General features: G+C 43.8%; 1 protein-coding gene across 3 annotated transcripts in view; it reads left to right on the top strand.

Moving 5' to 3' along the window:
* Nucleotides 1-15,428, top strand: part of rgl1 (ral guanine nucleotide dissociation stimulator-like 1) — a 52,724-nt gene that overhangs the window by 3,119 nt on the left and 34,177 nt on the right. The window contains exon 3 of one of the 3 annotated variants that reach the window (XM_061824148.1): nt 948-1,152. The exons of 1 other annotated variant lie outside the window; for it this stretch is intronic. In XM_061824148.1, the coding sequence (XP_061680132.1) occupies nt 994-1,152 (159 nt within the window). In that variant the 5' untranslated portion in view covers nt 948-993. Of the gene's footprint in view, nt 1-616; nt 1,153-15,428 lie in introns of all 3 variants that reach the window. One more of the 3 variants, XM_061824147.1, reaches the window with a different exon arrangement.

Here is a 15,428-nt window from a genome sequence, read left to right as displayed (position 1 = left end):
CACATTCCAACTTCAAACTGTTCACTTCTTGCAAATTTTTTCCCCCCCAAATTCCCACATTGTCCCAAAGTTGCCGTGACAACGTTCCCAAATGAATGCAGACATCCATCCATCCATCCATCCATCCATCCATCCATTTTCTTAGCCGCTTATCCACACGAGGGTCGTGGGGAGTGCTGGGGCCTATCCCAGCTGTCAACGGGCAGGAGGCGGGGTACACCCTCAACTGGTTGCTGGCCAATCGCAGGGCACATGGAGACAAACAATGCTCACACCTACGGGCAATTTAGAGTCTTCAATTAATGCCTGTTTTGGGGATGTGGGAGGAAACCGGAGTGCCTGGAGAAAAGCCACACAGGCACGGGGAGAACATGCAAACTCTACACAGGGGGAGGCCCGGGACTCGAACCCCCGGTCCTCAGAACTGTGAAGCCATCGCTCTACAACGGCGCCACCATGCCGGCCGATTGAGAAGCAAATGTCTGAATTGACTTGTTTTACAGTTGAAAAGATGATTTCGATTTCACTTCTGCCATCAGGGAGCTTTGTAAGGGCAGGATTTCTCTCATTAGGTTGTGTAAGCGTCCCAAATAAATCTTTCTTTCCTTCCTTTCAGTGGAAAAAGGAAAATGTGGCTCAATTGTTTTGGATTCTTCGACACTCTTGGCACAACATCCTGCCGTCTATCGCAGCTTTCCTGTCTTTAAGTTCACCGCGGTGCTTTTGCGACGGCTCCTCCTTCCTGTCCTTTTTCCCCTCCCCGCCTCCCTCCTCCCTCGGACCGGGATGAATGGTGGTGGGGGGGAGGAAAAAAAAAAAAGGAGAGACAACAGAGTTTTAATCACTCGCGCGCTTCAGTGGTGTTGGCGAGCCGACTTCCACGCGCAGCGGCACCCCCAGCAAACAAAACAGCAGAAAGTGGACTCGTGGTTCTGGACCCCGTCCAGGCCGGAGAATGCGGTGGTTCCGCGAGAGCTGAGGCAAACGGTCAGCATGATCTCCCACTACCCGCTGGCTACCATCTTACCCTGGCCGCCGGTGACCGGCCACCACTCCCCCGACCTGGACTGCACGCTGCTGCTGGAGGGCGACGGAGGGGTGGCCCTGCAGAGGTACCAGGCTCGCTCCCAGGAGGGAAGCCCCCGACACTGGGTGAGTAACGGGCACGTGGACCCAGCCTCCCGCGCTAATCGCAAAAATCCACGAGTACTTGACCCCCACCCCATCCCCCCAACCCCCAAAAAGCAAGTTATTCCCTTTACAATTACAATATGGTGGCAAAGCTGTTTTTTTTTCCTTTTAGACAAGGCTACGGCCTAAAGAAATTCCCTGGTAGAGTCTCAGTCTTTCAAGTACAGTTGAGGCAAATTCTTGTTTGTTGAAGACATTTCACCTGTAATCAGAAAGGCTTCTTCAGTTCTAAGTTATAAATGTGGCATCTCCCAATATACTGTAGGTCTGGTGGGTGTGTAATCTGAGGGTGGTGGTCTCAGTAGGGTTGTTGTTGTTGCCCAGCGGGGGAGGTGAATGACTTTCCTTGATGGATTGGGACAGTCTTTGATGGAGACTGGTCAGGACTTTGTTGTTGGTGACGTTGCATTTGCAATCCTCCATCATGAGGAACGTGACACGTTGAGACACGAGTTTTGCAGTACAGGCTCAGTACCTTGCTAAGTACTGAGCCTTGAAACTATAGTATGCAGTAGTTTATGGTCCTGCTACCGCAACTGATACAAACGGAAAACTTCGAGAGCAAAGCCAAAGAAAGTCTTTACAGTTGGCTGCACCGGACCTCACCATCGATAAAAGTTCGGTTCTTCGGAAGGTGGTAAAGCTTTACCTGCATTCAATTCATCATAATCTTCCACTTCAAGCCTTTGAAACCCCCGTGCAGCCTTCTGGATAGACTTTCCCTGGCTTCGTCTCAACGCCTGCTCCCGGAATTCATCAAACCGCAGCCAGAAAACGTCTTCCCAGGCAGCAATTGAACGACACTGCTCCTATTTCAATTACTGCTCCGTGGGCGAGAGACTGACATGCTTACAAAAACTGCAACGCTTCAAGCTGACAAATCCTGCTGGCCTCACGTGTCCAAATGATACCTGAAACTGAAATTGAACTTTCGGACAACCTGTATAGTATCTGATCATTGTTTTTTATTTATTTCTATGCCAGTGAATTAAAATATGTATTTCGTTGTAACTGATCTGCGGTGCAAAAAAGTAAAGGGACCGCTGTGTTATGTGATCCTTTTGTACTTCTGTAGCCTTCGACCTATCGTGAGGTGTCTAGTCCAAAATAAACGGATTCACAGTACACACAAGTGTTTAGTCTGCTGTGTACTGTGTTTTCATTCGAGGCAATCACAGGTACTTGCAGTCTTGTTAAAGACGCTAGCAGATGTTGGCCTTGGCTTGCCAGAGTCGCCGTCAAGGATGGGACCAGAACTTGGGGAGAGTTCAAGAATTGAAGGCTTTTTACAAAACAAAGCTGATTGTCACATGCCCGACATATCCTTCCTCCTTGCGTCCCAAAAAAAACCACAAACTGGCCCGTGACCTTGGGTAACACCACTGGGAGGAGCGCTGACCTCACACTGACAGAGAAGCCCGACTCCCCGGACTTCAGAATCCCAGAAATGACTCCCGATGTGTGTCACAGGCTAAATGCGAGGTCGCCGCACGTCAGCGTCTGCGTTTTGTCACTGTGGGCCCGCCGCGAAAACCTGCCTCAAGTCTTTCGCTGACAGGAAATACAGCGCGAGCTCTGAATCTTTCGTTTGTCGTTCACGTGGCTTTAATTGCAAAACTATTTTCCGCCTGTAGGAAAATGTAAAATGAATTCATCTGTTGCAGGCTCAAGATGTCGCCACCAACGTAACGTTCGAACATTCCTGACCGTCTGCCTGTCAAACGAGATTTGCTTTCCTTTTGGATGTGTTCACTGCAGGGACCATCGTAGTTTGCGACAAACAAAAACAAAACAAAACAAAAAACCACCAGTGGTGGTTCAGATAAGAAGAATGCAGTATATTTGAAAAATATTTCAACTTTTTTTCTTAAGCAAATGCAACGTCATTCTCATAATATCACTTATTTGTTGGTAAAAATAACCTCTTTTTATCCAGAAAGAAGAATCTTAAAAAAAAAAAAAAAATCTTCTACTATTCAGACTTGTTTTGGAAATAAAAAATTGTCTTGAAAAATGCTACTTCATCCTCGTAATAGAATTTTCATTGAAAAACCATTTTCCTCAAAAAATGTGTTCTAAATATCCATCCATCCATCCATCCATCCATTTTCTTTGCCGCTTATCCTCACAAGGGTCGCGGGACGTGCTGGCGCCTATCCCAGCTGGTTACACCCTGAACTGGTTGCCAGCCAATCACAGGGCACATAGAGACAGACAACAGTCGCACTCATAATCACACCTAGGGGCAATTTAGAGTGTCCAATTAATGTTGCATGTTTTTGGGACGTGTTTTGTGACAATTGTGAGGTCCCGGGTTCAATCCCTCTCCCGCCTGCATGGAGTTTGCATGTTCTCCCCGGTGCCTGCGTGGGTTTCTTGCGGGGACTCCGGTTTCCTCCCACATCCCAAAAACATGCGACATTATTTGGACACTCTAAATTGCCCCTAGGTGTGATTGTGAGTGCGACTGTTTGTCTGTCTTGATGTGTCCTGCGATTGGCTGGCAACCAATTCAGGGTGTACCCCGCCCGCCTCCTGCCCAATGACAGCTGAGATAGGCTCCAGCACTCCCTGCGGCCCTCTTGAGGATAAGCGGCTAAGAAAATGGATGGATGTCACAAGTTTGATTCGAAAAAATGATGCAAGTCTATCCTGAACTTTTTGCTGCAACCAAACAGCTCCATTCTTGTAATATTCTTGAAAAACGATCACTTTTTCATCTCGAAAACTGCAAATTCATGCTCAGAATAATGATTTTTTTTTCCTCCTACATGAAACCCTTTTTTAAAAGTAAGACTGTGGCTAACCCCGTGACACTGGTTATCGCCCCACTTTTCCTCTTTGCTTTTTTTTTTTAAACCTCTCCTATGATCAATGATCACTGCAACGGGATCTTGCCGTGCATGTTTCGGGACGTTTGCAACTCGAAGGCGACGTGACGCCAAGCGTGCCAGTCGCAAGTCGTCGGAGTTTGCCCCAACGGTCACGGCGCGCGGCCCGCCGAACATCCTGCCGCTCGCATCCTCGCTGCTGGCTGGACTCTTTCCGACCATTGTTCGCAGGCCTTGGGGGAGGTTACGGAGAACCCGCTCGCTCGGGTCCTTCAGCGCCAGGCGTCTGCTCATGCCTCGCGACTTTTACGGTGTCGTAACAGCTGCGGGGCAGTAAATAAGATTACAAGGTGAGCTGGAGGACTTCAGTCAAATTATGTAACGATAAACGAACCCTTAAGTGTGCAAATATTGGACGTTGGTCACGCTGCAAAACTAGTACAAAATGTCACGATATATATATATATTTTTTAAAAGGGGACATAATCATTTTCAATTAATTTCTGTGAATATGTGTCGTTTGGTATTTAATGCAATTTTTTTCCTATGGAAACTATCTGCAGCTTTTTCCTTGAAAAACTCACCTATTTGCTTTTTTGTGGTCTCCCTCAAACGGCCCAAGATGGCCTAAAATGGTCAAGAATTTATAATGGTCCCTTGACCAAGGAGTGTTCGATCTTACTGCTTCTAGAGTTGCGAAGCTTGATATACGTATTTTTTGCGCCGTGTTGTGAGCCAAAATTTCTGTACCGAGCGAGCTTCAGTTGTGCTGCCGCTTGAGCGAAGTGGGCAAAAAAAAAGAGCAATTGAGATACTTTGATGCCCTCATGTGAGCATAATTGTAATTAATTTACATGTAATTATTCAAATAATTATTTCAAATATTTTTAATGCATGTCACAGACTTAACTGATATTTTAACAAATTATCACATTCATTAACTACCTAAATGAACAAATAGATTTTAATGAAATAGATTATCCAATTTTAAGGGGGGCACACTACATTGATGCAATAAAAGTGGAATTCAATAAAATAATTCATCATTTAAAAAAAATTGTATTAATTGTAATTTATCAACCAATTTACTACTAAAATTAAAAGAATGTTAAATGCAAGTGTAAAATTGTTCAAAATAAATTACCAAATTACTGAATGAGATAAACTGATAAAAATAAATGCATTCAAGTGAATGAATCCCGTTTAGATTAAATAATTTGGGGAGCATAAACTGCCAAATCAATGCAACAAATAATATCGTACTGGCGGGCCTTATGAAAGAATGGAGCAGGCCACATGCGGCTCACGAGCCATAGTTTTGCCACCCATGATATGGCACTGCAATAGGGGAGCTCTAATAATTGTATTTTCAAGCATCTATTAGTATTAAACAGTTTTAATTTATTAATATACTGCAGGAATTGTCCCATTCGGAGTCCTGACGGATTTCGTAATTCTGTTAAATAAAAATAACTCAGCTTGAAGCTTGAAGGATTTTGCGTGACCTGTCACAAATCGTCGGCGTTTATCCCGGTCATGTCACTTTGACATTTCTCCCGCTTTAAGGTGGACGATGTTATGAAACCATGGCTGTTGTTCACAAAAAAAACAAAACTGGGCCGGGGGTGGGGGCAGCGTCGGACCTGATTACCGTAATCACCGCCACCACGCCTATCAGTTCCAACAGTTCGGGTCAGAGATGAGGTGGGAGTGCCCTTATCATAGAGTTGACTCATTATTATTAGCGGACTCCCACGGGACCTCTCGTGCTGTTTTTGCAAAAACAGGTCCACATGCACAAGTGGCCAAAGTACTGTACTCACCTTCTGTACTTTAGTAGAAGTACTCTATTAGTACCCTAAGTAAGTACTCTATTTTTTTCACCCAATCAGATTTCAGGTTCTGTCTGTTGCCATGTCAACTTAATCTGCCCGCGCGGCTTCAGAATCGGAAGCACTCGATATGGAAACACAACAAAAAGTACATTAGTAATGGGACATTTCAAATTCATCCTCACAAGATGATACATCTGAAATTACATTTAATAACCAATATGATTGGTGATCTCGATGTACAGTGGTGCCCTCGAGATCCTGGTTTAATTGTTCCTAAGTCCTTTCAAACATCTTTAAAACCCCGAAATGTTTGTAATGTGTTCGTTAACCAAAAAAAAAAGCAGTATAATATTTTACTTTAAATACAGATTGATAAAACACAGTAATTTAAAAAAACTACACAGTTTTGGCTCGTGATATACCGCACATCGAGACAGTCACAACTCCTCAATAAGTTGCAGTAAAATTAGACTCTGTCTTGTTTTATTATCTGTCTACATGTGCTGCTCCAATGTTTGTGTTCATTTATCCATTGCTGAAAGCACTGGTGTCGAACTCAAGGCCCGGGGGCCAGATCTGGCCCCGCCACGTGTTTTTATGTGGCCCGCGAAGCCAAATCTAGAGTGTCAATTTCTATGATTCTTGTAAAAATATGTACCAAAATTTCAAATTGTCATGTATCATAAATGACAAAGTTGAGATGTTACAAGCGTTTTTGTGTTACCGAACATGAATAGTTGAAAAACACATTCCAAAACTAGTTCATAAATTGATGATGTAAATACTACGAGATGACTGAATATTTATGTTTCATATTCATAGCAGCCCTCTGAAGATAAACAAGAATGTGGCGTGCGAGAAAAATGAGTGACACCCGTAGCGTGAAGGGTTATTACTGTATAACAACGCGGTGTGCTAATTCGTTCGCCAGTCGATGGCACTTTACATTGTTTGTTAGCATTAAGCAAAGCTGTGCGTTTTTTTTTAAATACACAATTCGGCGTCGCCTTTTTTTTTTTTTTTATATATACTTAGTTTGACGATAAACTTTATAACCCATGACCACAAAAAATTTCTCGAGGTAGGTCACTCGGATCTCGAACCTCAACAGTTTTTTTCTCGGGGCATTTTTCATCGTGTTTTTGCACAGCTCGACGGGGTCGATAATTGCGACGTGATCATTTTCACAGTTTTAAAGTTCCGAGGTTGCGCCCGCTACGCTGACAAAGAACATGACCGCCGCGTTTAAACCTCCTTGTGACAGACGCGCAAACATCTCAGCGGTTGACCGCACTCCGTTTTTACGACTTTGACCCAACAATGGTGTGTTTATACTCCTCTTTTTCTCACTCTCTCTTTCTCTCTGTCTCTTTCCCTCTTTCAGACACACACACACACACACACTGACTGAGGAAGAAATCCAATTAGGCCGCGAGCGAATCCATGAATGAAAGAGAACGCGTTATACGCGCGCCACCGGCGGAATAGTTCGATAACTTGAAAAGGTCACGAGGTGGAAATGCAGAAGTGACCGTCGGCGGGGAAAGCGGGCGGAAGGGACTCAGAATTTCCACAACGGTGCCACGGCCATTGAGAAAAAAAACGTGAAAAAGAAAGCTGATTGAGCACTCCTCCTTCCTCTTTCGCTTTTTATGTAGGGAGAAGTGCTGGTCGGAGGCTGATGCCCGGTGACGTCTTTTAGTGTTTGCCTTCCCGAACTTGCTCGTGGTGTGTTTTGATGACTTGACAACGCGCTTTGAACTCTTTGAAGGAGCGCAAGACAACTTCTCATTCTTACATCCTGTTTCAGATTTGGCCATCACGTGCCGCCATTCTACTTTTTTGATTGTGTTTGCTCTTTCCATTATTGCTCACCAGAGGTGACTAAAGTACTCGGGTAGACGCATGAAGAATTTTTTTGAAAAATAAAATTACTTTGGATAACATAACATTTTTTTTTTATTTACGAAAAGTCATGCGATGACCAGGGAAGTCTCAGAACTTTTGATTTTTCTTGTCCCGCGAAGGCTGAACTACGGAAGCGTATTGCTGCCACACCAAAAAAAAAAAAGTCGCTATCATGTTATAACGTGAAATGTTTCACATTATAAGGTAGATGTTTCATGTTATTAGAATGTGATTAATTACATGTTATCATGTGAATCATTTCATGTTAGAACATAATTCATTTCACATATAACATGAAGCGTTTCATGTTATAATGTGAAATGAACCGCGTTATAACATGTAATTTATCACATTATAACGTGAAACATATCACGGTAAAACTCAATAAGTTCTACATTATAACCTGAAAAGTTGGCGTCAACATCCTTCCAAGGTGGCATACAGGAAGACACAAGTGGACTCTCATTGAGTGTTGCACAAAACGTGGTTCTGGTGAGGTTTTTACCGAGTCTCGGTGTACCCGAAGATTTCCTCTTACGCATGGAGCAAGAACATGTAGTAATGTAGTAGAAAATGGAGTACAACTATAAATAATTGCCTTTTGGAGGACGGCATGAAGAGAAGTGAAATGTATTTATTTGTTATTTTCTACATTATTACGTGAAACGAATCTACGTTACAACATGAAAGCTTCACACTATAACATGAAATGAATTACGTTATAACGTGAAACTTTTCACGTTATAACATGAAATGATTCGCCTTATGGCATGTAATTAACCACATTATAACGTGAAACATATGTTATAACACGGAACATACACCTTATAATGTGAAACATCACGTTATAACGTGAAAGTGACCCTTTTTTTTTTTTTGGTGTAGCAGCAATACGCTTCCGTACTCAACATCAGTGGCTCTGTCTTTGTTTTTTTTTGGCTAAAATGACTGCCATATCCCACAATGCAAGGCAAAACCTGTATTGTGGGCAGTGACGTCATTTAGGGTGAGCATTAAACACGGCGAACGTAAACTATGATGCACACGTTTATTTAGGTGGTCTCAACTCCTCAGTTATCTGCAGTAAAAGTTGTTTTTCACACAGGACGAAAAGATAGCTGTGTGCATTGTTACATTGTCTGTATTGCGCCACCATGTGTGTTAAATATCAATTATTTGAAGAGTTATAAAGCTGCAGTCTCGATGCTATTTATGAGCCTGCCCATGGTGTTTTGCATTGTTTGTTAGCATTAAGCTAAGCAGACTTTCCTTAGACAAAGTTATGCGGTTGTTTTAAATCCACAATAAGTGATTCATTTTTTTTTTATGTTTAATTTGACTGAAAATTTCAAGGGGCAGCACGGTGTTTCACCTGGAAAGCGTTGGGCTCACAGTCCTGAGGACCCGGGTTCAATCCCTGACCCGCCTGCGTTGAGTTTGCATGTTCTCCCCGTGCCTGCGTGGGTTTTCTCCGGTGCACTCAGTTTTTCATGCAACATAAATTGGACGCTCTAAATCACAGATGTCAAACTCGAGGCCTGGCAGCCAGATGCGGCCCACGGCATGATTTTTTGTGGCCCACAAAGGGAAATAATTTCCATCAACTTCCATGATTTTTGTTCATTTGAACCAAAATTTCAAACTGTCATATCATAAATGATGACGGTGAGATATTGCAAGCATTTTTGTGTTACCAAACATAGACACTAGTTGAAAAACCATTTACCCTTGATTTCTGATTCCAAAACTAGTTGATACATTAAATGTGTAAATATGATGGGTCAATTAAAGATTTTCATAGTTTCAGTCATAATGGCCCTCAGACAGAAACTAACGACAATGTCTGTTTGACACCCTTGCTCTAAATTGCCCATAGGTGTGATCGTGAGTGCAGCCGTTTGTCTCGATATGCCCTGCGATTGGCTGGCAACCAGTTCAGAGCGTACCCCGCCTCCTGCCCGTTGACAGCTGGGATAGGCTCCTGCGCTCCCCGCGACCCTTGTGAGGATCAGCGGCTAAGAAAATGGATGGATGGATGAAAATTTCATCACGAGAGTGGCAATAAACAGCTTGACGCCTCCTTTTTTGTGGCATTGTTTGCTATCTGGCAACTTCTACTTGCTGTCAAGTGAGTTGAGTTGACGTCGCTGCCCCCATACAGCGCTTGTATCGCAAATCTGACAAAACATTCCCACCAGTGTTACGTTCACAGTTTACCGTCAAATTATACACGTCCATTATAAAAAAAAAAAAACCATTTTTGAAAATGCCTTTTGGGTACTGCATTTTTCCAGCTTGGCACTTTAGTGCCTCCCCCAGTGTTGCGGTCATATAATATTTGGGTCCACTGTGGTCTGGACAGGACAGCAGGCTGAGACAAAGGCGGCTTGGGGCTCGCCAGTGTGAAAGGGGCTTTTATCTCCTTGTGAAGGCCTTGATTCTTATTTCTCGCTGCGCTTTCAAATGGCGACAATTCAGACACCCATTCAGGGGAGATGGACGGCTTCTTGATTAAAAGAGTGACTGTTGTCATTAGGAACCGAAGTGCAGCAGCAACAGACCACCTTTTATAGACCCGGAAAATAGGTCCGGCCACCGCTTTTTATTCAATCAACCCACTTAAGATCCTGTTTACACACTCGGGTGACCCCCCCCCCCGGCATGTGTCAAGTTGTCCGGCCGCCCGCGGCGCCGCGCCGTTGTGACCGTGGGCCTAATTAGGTCACATAATGGGACCGGTGTGAAAAGTCAATAAGTGCGGGTATTGTCCCCCCGCGACCCGAGCGTCCGTCCCAGCGGCGGCTCGCTTAACTGGGGCGGCGGCTCACGGTGGCGCCAGATGGTGACGGGCGTGTGTGGGAGTTCTGTTCTGTTATATGGTTGCCATATGTGTGTGGGTGATGCTCCAGCTCCGTCGCACGGGTTCACACACTTTTTGGGACAAATTGATTTTTTTTTTTTTTTTTTTTACATTTTTACAAGAATAATGTCATTTTTTTTAAAGTGGAAACGTCATTATTTTGAGGTTAACAAAGCAGCAGTTTTTCCAATTATGAGAAGTGGTTCTGTTTTCATTTTTTTTCATCTTTTTTCCTTTGACTTTCAAGCAAAAAATGGATGGTGGAGTGAACTCAACTCAATTCATAACAAGCCAATTGTTCCTTAAGCACCCTTGTAATTCCTTTCAAAACATTGTTAAAAACCCCAAATGTTTGCAATGTGGTCGTTAACAAATAAAAAAGCAGTATAATATTTTACTTGAAATACACATTGATAAAACGTAATAATTTAAACAAAACTACACAGTTTTTGCCACGTACTGTATTTGGCTAGTGATATACCGCACATGGAGACGGTCACAACTCCTCAATAAGTTGCAGTAAAATGAGCTCTTCTCCGCCGAGGATATAGAATAAATGCCTGTGAGTCTTGTTTTATTATGTGTCTACATGTGCTGCTCCAATATTTGTGTTCATTCATCCGTTGCTTAAAGCACTAGTGTCATACTCAAGGGCCAGGGGCCAGATCTGGCCGCCCACGTGTTTTTATGTGGCCCACGAAGCCATTTCTAGAGTGTCATTTGCCATGATTCTTGTAAAAATCTGTATCAAAATTTCAAATAGTCATGTATCATAAATGACAAAGCTGAGATATTACAAGGATTTTTGTGTTACCAAAGATGAATAGTTGAAAAACTTATTTTAATGGATGGTGGAGTGAACTCAACTAACAACATAACAAGCCACAGTTTGCAGATAGCAAATAATCCCCCCCCCCCCAAAAAAAAAGTCATTGTGCTATTTAATGCCACTCCCAGTTAAGGTTTACTGTTAAACTAAGCATCAAACAAAAAGAATGACGTTTTCTGCTTACAATAACCAATTCTCTCAGGTATAATTTCTTTCATCTTCTGGGGAAAACCGCTAGTGTTACCACAACTGCAACTAAACAAAGATGCTAACAAACGATGCAAAATGCCATAGACGGGTTAACAAATGGCATCAGTGTCGCTGCGTTTTGACTATTTCAACAAACGGTGGAGCAACACGTGCGCATGCAATACAGTGGGACCTCGGTTTTCGAACGTCTCTGTTTTCATACAAATCGGTTTTTGAATGAAAATTTCGAGATTTTTTTTTTTTTTTGCTTTGGTTTATATTATTTAAAGTATAAGTATTTAAACCATACAAATATTTTTACTATGCAGGTTATTATCAGGAAAAGCTAAAAAAAAAAAAAAAAAAAATTTTGTTTTGGAACGCATTACTTCATTTTCCATTCATTGTAATGAGAAAACACGCTTTGTTTTTCAAACGTTTCAGTTTTCAACCGGCCTTCTGGACGGGATTGGGGTTGAGAACCGAGGCACTGCTGTATATGAATAACTCATAGATATTCTTTGTCCTCTGCATATTACTGCAGCCTACTGAGAAGTTGTGACTGTCTCCGTGCGAAGATATATTTTTATGTACGAAAACATGTTTTTGTTGTCCGGGGACCCCAATTTGAAAACTTATTTTAATAACAAAACAGTTCTATAGTAGGCAATATGCGCAAATATTTCATTTGATTTATTTTGCATGGATTTTGCTTGTGAGTGTGCTCAGTTGCTCACATTTTTGACACACATATGCACACAAAGTGTGCCTGTTGGTATTAGTCGGGACGCATGACAAGGATCAAGTCCGCATTGTGATGTGTGTAATCGTGTTTGTTTGTGTGTGTGTGTGGTCCCGTTAACAACGCCAAGTTATCGCAATATGGCGGTTTCGAACGTGTTATGTATCTATTTGCATATTCCGGTTCGTGTTACTCATTTTTATTTAATTTTTTTTTTTTTTTTGCTGCGTGTGTTTTGTTGTGTGCGTCACTGGCTCAGTTTGATTTCCCAACACAACTACAGAATGTGATGTTTTTCTCTTCTCGCTCACTCGCTCTCTCTTTCTTAAAGCGTGCAGATAGGTGTGACTTTTGTGGGCGCCCAACTGTTTGTCCCGCTTGGCTTATCACCGGTGTGTTACGGGCAGCTTGCTTGAGGTTTGAATACAGCGGTTGCATCCACAAGGGGGCGCAAATTCCCCATACAAAGCTTCCTATGGCATGACTCCAATAGAAAACCATTTCAGTAATCTTTTCTGTGAAGCCACACGTATTGCTCATACCAGAAACAGCAACTGTATGTGTGTGTGTGTAAATTCTGTGTTTTTGTATTTTTTTAACATTGATGTCATTTTTAATTTCCATTTTGCATTTCCAAACCATCCATCCATCTATCCATTTTCTTTGCCGGTTATCCTCAAAAGGGTCGCGGGGAGTGCCGGAGCCTATCCCAGCTGTCGAGGGGCAGGAGGCGGGGTACGCCCTGAACTGGTCCCCAGCCAATCGCGGCGCACATTGAGACAAACAGACGCACTCACGATCACACCTTGGGGCAATTTAGAGCGTCCAATTAATCTTGCATGTTTTTGGAATTTGGGAGGAAGCTGGAGTGCACCGGAGGAAACCCACACAGGCACGGGGAGAACACGCAAGCTCCACACAGGTGGGTCCGAGATTGAACCCGGGACCTCAAAACTGTGAGGCCAACGCTTTACCATTTGATTCAAACCAAAATGGAAAAGCTGTTGTTCTTTGCATTTTGTTTTGTTTATATTTTACCACAAAAACAAAAATAAAAAATGCATTTCTTTTTATTAAAAAAAAAAAGGTCCAGATGCAAGATGGCGGCGCGGTGGATCAGCTGGTAAAGCGTCGGCCTCACAGTGCTGAGGTCCCAGGTTCAATCCCAGACCCGCCTGTGTGCAGTTTGCATGTTCTCCCTGTGCCTGCGTGGGTTTCCTCCGGGTACTCCGGTTTCCTAAAACATCCCAAAAATATCCAACATCAATTGGAATCCAAATTGCCCGTAGGTGTGATTGTGAGTGCGGCCGTTTGTCTCCATGTGCCCTGTGATTGTCTGGCAACTAGTTCCGGGTGTACCCCGCCTCCTGCCCGTCGACAGCTGGGATAGGCTCCGGCGCTCCCCGTGACCCTCGTGAGGATAAGCAACAAAGAAAATGGATGGATGGATGAAAGATGCTCAATTGGAAAACGGAGCTTGTTTTTAATATTTAAATTAATTTACTTGACCAAGAATTTTCTGAAGGACAGGTTCTGATTCATTCCAATATGTGAACATCCACAAAGTAGAGGGACTTATTAAAACATTTTTCAAATATTTTTACCTCTGCCATGTACCAGGAACACAATAGAACATATTCAAATACAGTTTTAAAACAGATTGTAAACAGGTTTGAACGCACACAAATCTAATTCCAGCTAAAATACTTGTGGTGACTGTTTAGATACATGTCGCTTTAAGAGGCGGAGCCTCCCGGGGTGGCACATGACTGCGAATTTGCATGTGACAATCTGGGTGTGAGCCACGGCCGACAGCAGCTTCTGCGCGAGTGTGCTTGTTGTGTTTGTGCTGACGGACTGTTTGGCCAAACAAAATACATTTTTCACTGCGGGGAGATGCTGATTGCCCACTGAAGGACCCCCCACCGCGGCCCGCCGCCTCCCCGCCACGTTTCAACGCGCGCACACAACCCAGTGTATGTTGTTTTTGTTACATATGTGACAAATCGGCGTTGGTGTCGCTCTGTCAAGTAACAGATGGTCCTTCTCGCATTAGCGCCAGGTCAGACAGACAAGCAACCTGGTCCAGACTGACTCATTTCAAGGCTTAGCTAGGCTTAGCTTTGAGGGGAGTGTGGGGGGGGGGGGGTTTCATGATGGGGGGGGGAGGGTGTGCCTAATTTCAAGGCCCGACACTTGAAAGTCCAAGAAGCACATGATCCAAATCAAGAGGATTATTCCAGTTTTTGCGCCACTGACCCCAAAAAGGAAGCTTGAAGTTTGGGGTGGGGGGAAAGTCTGTTATGAACATCACCTTGGATTTAAAAAAAAAAAAAAAAAAAGTGATTTGTCATAATTTAAGTGGTTATGAAAATCCCAAGAAACTTTCCTCCCAGCTGTGTCAGCTGTGATTCTGGTGTGGGATTCAGAGGAGGCGGGGTGAAAGCCTCCGAGCGCTGGCCTTTACTGAAAATGACGTCAGTTCTCTGGAGGCAGAAAGGAAGAAAGAAAGGAAGAAAGGAAGAAAGAGACGGGGGAGGACAATAGATGTGAGTGACATAGGAGACGGGCGATGGCGGGGAGGCGAAGAAGACGGGCCCGACGATCGCGAGGCTTTAATGTGGTCCGGACAAAGGTTCCGCTTGACCGGAGCGAGGCGGAGTGCGAAAACAAACGCAGCTGTTGCGAGTGTTTGGCCGGTCGCGACCGCCGGATCCAGCGCGCGTCCGCGCAGTCGACCGCAGCCTTACAAATCACAACAAAGGCCGTCTCAGCGGCGCTCATATGGAACGAGTTAAGGATCCTCGCGCGGCAAAGCCGACTCGTTTTCGGTGTTATGGTTTCCCTCGGAAGGCCGCGCTAACTGTGAAAACCTGACCCAAATAGCGTCGTACCGGCACCTAAGAATCGAATTTCAAAACAGTCCTATCGCAATTCGTCTCTCCCATTGAAAACAAGACAAGCACTGCGATATTGTACTTCAAAAAACGCAGTCATAACATTTTGTGCGTCGAAGTTCATGTTTGAGTGCCCATTGGCATTG

The sequence above is a fragment of the Syngnathoides biaculeatus genome, chromosome 7, assembly GCF_019802595.1.
Source record: "Syngnathoides biaculeatus isolate LvHL_M chromosome 7, ASM1980259v1, whole genome shotgun sequence".
Taxonomy (NCBI): domain Eukaryota; kingdom Metazoa; phylum Chordata; class Actinopteri; order Syngnathiformes; family Syngnathidae; genus Syngnathoides; species Syngnathoides biaculeatus.
Note: the sequence above shows the minus strand (reverse complement) of the source record. Positions and strands in the feature narration are given on the sequence as shown.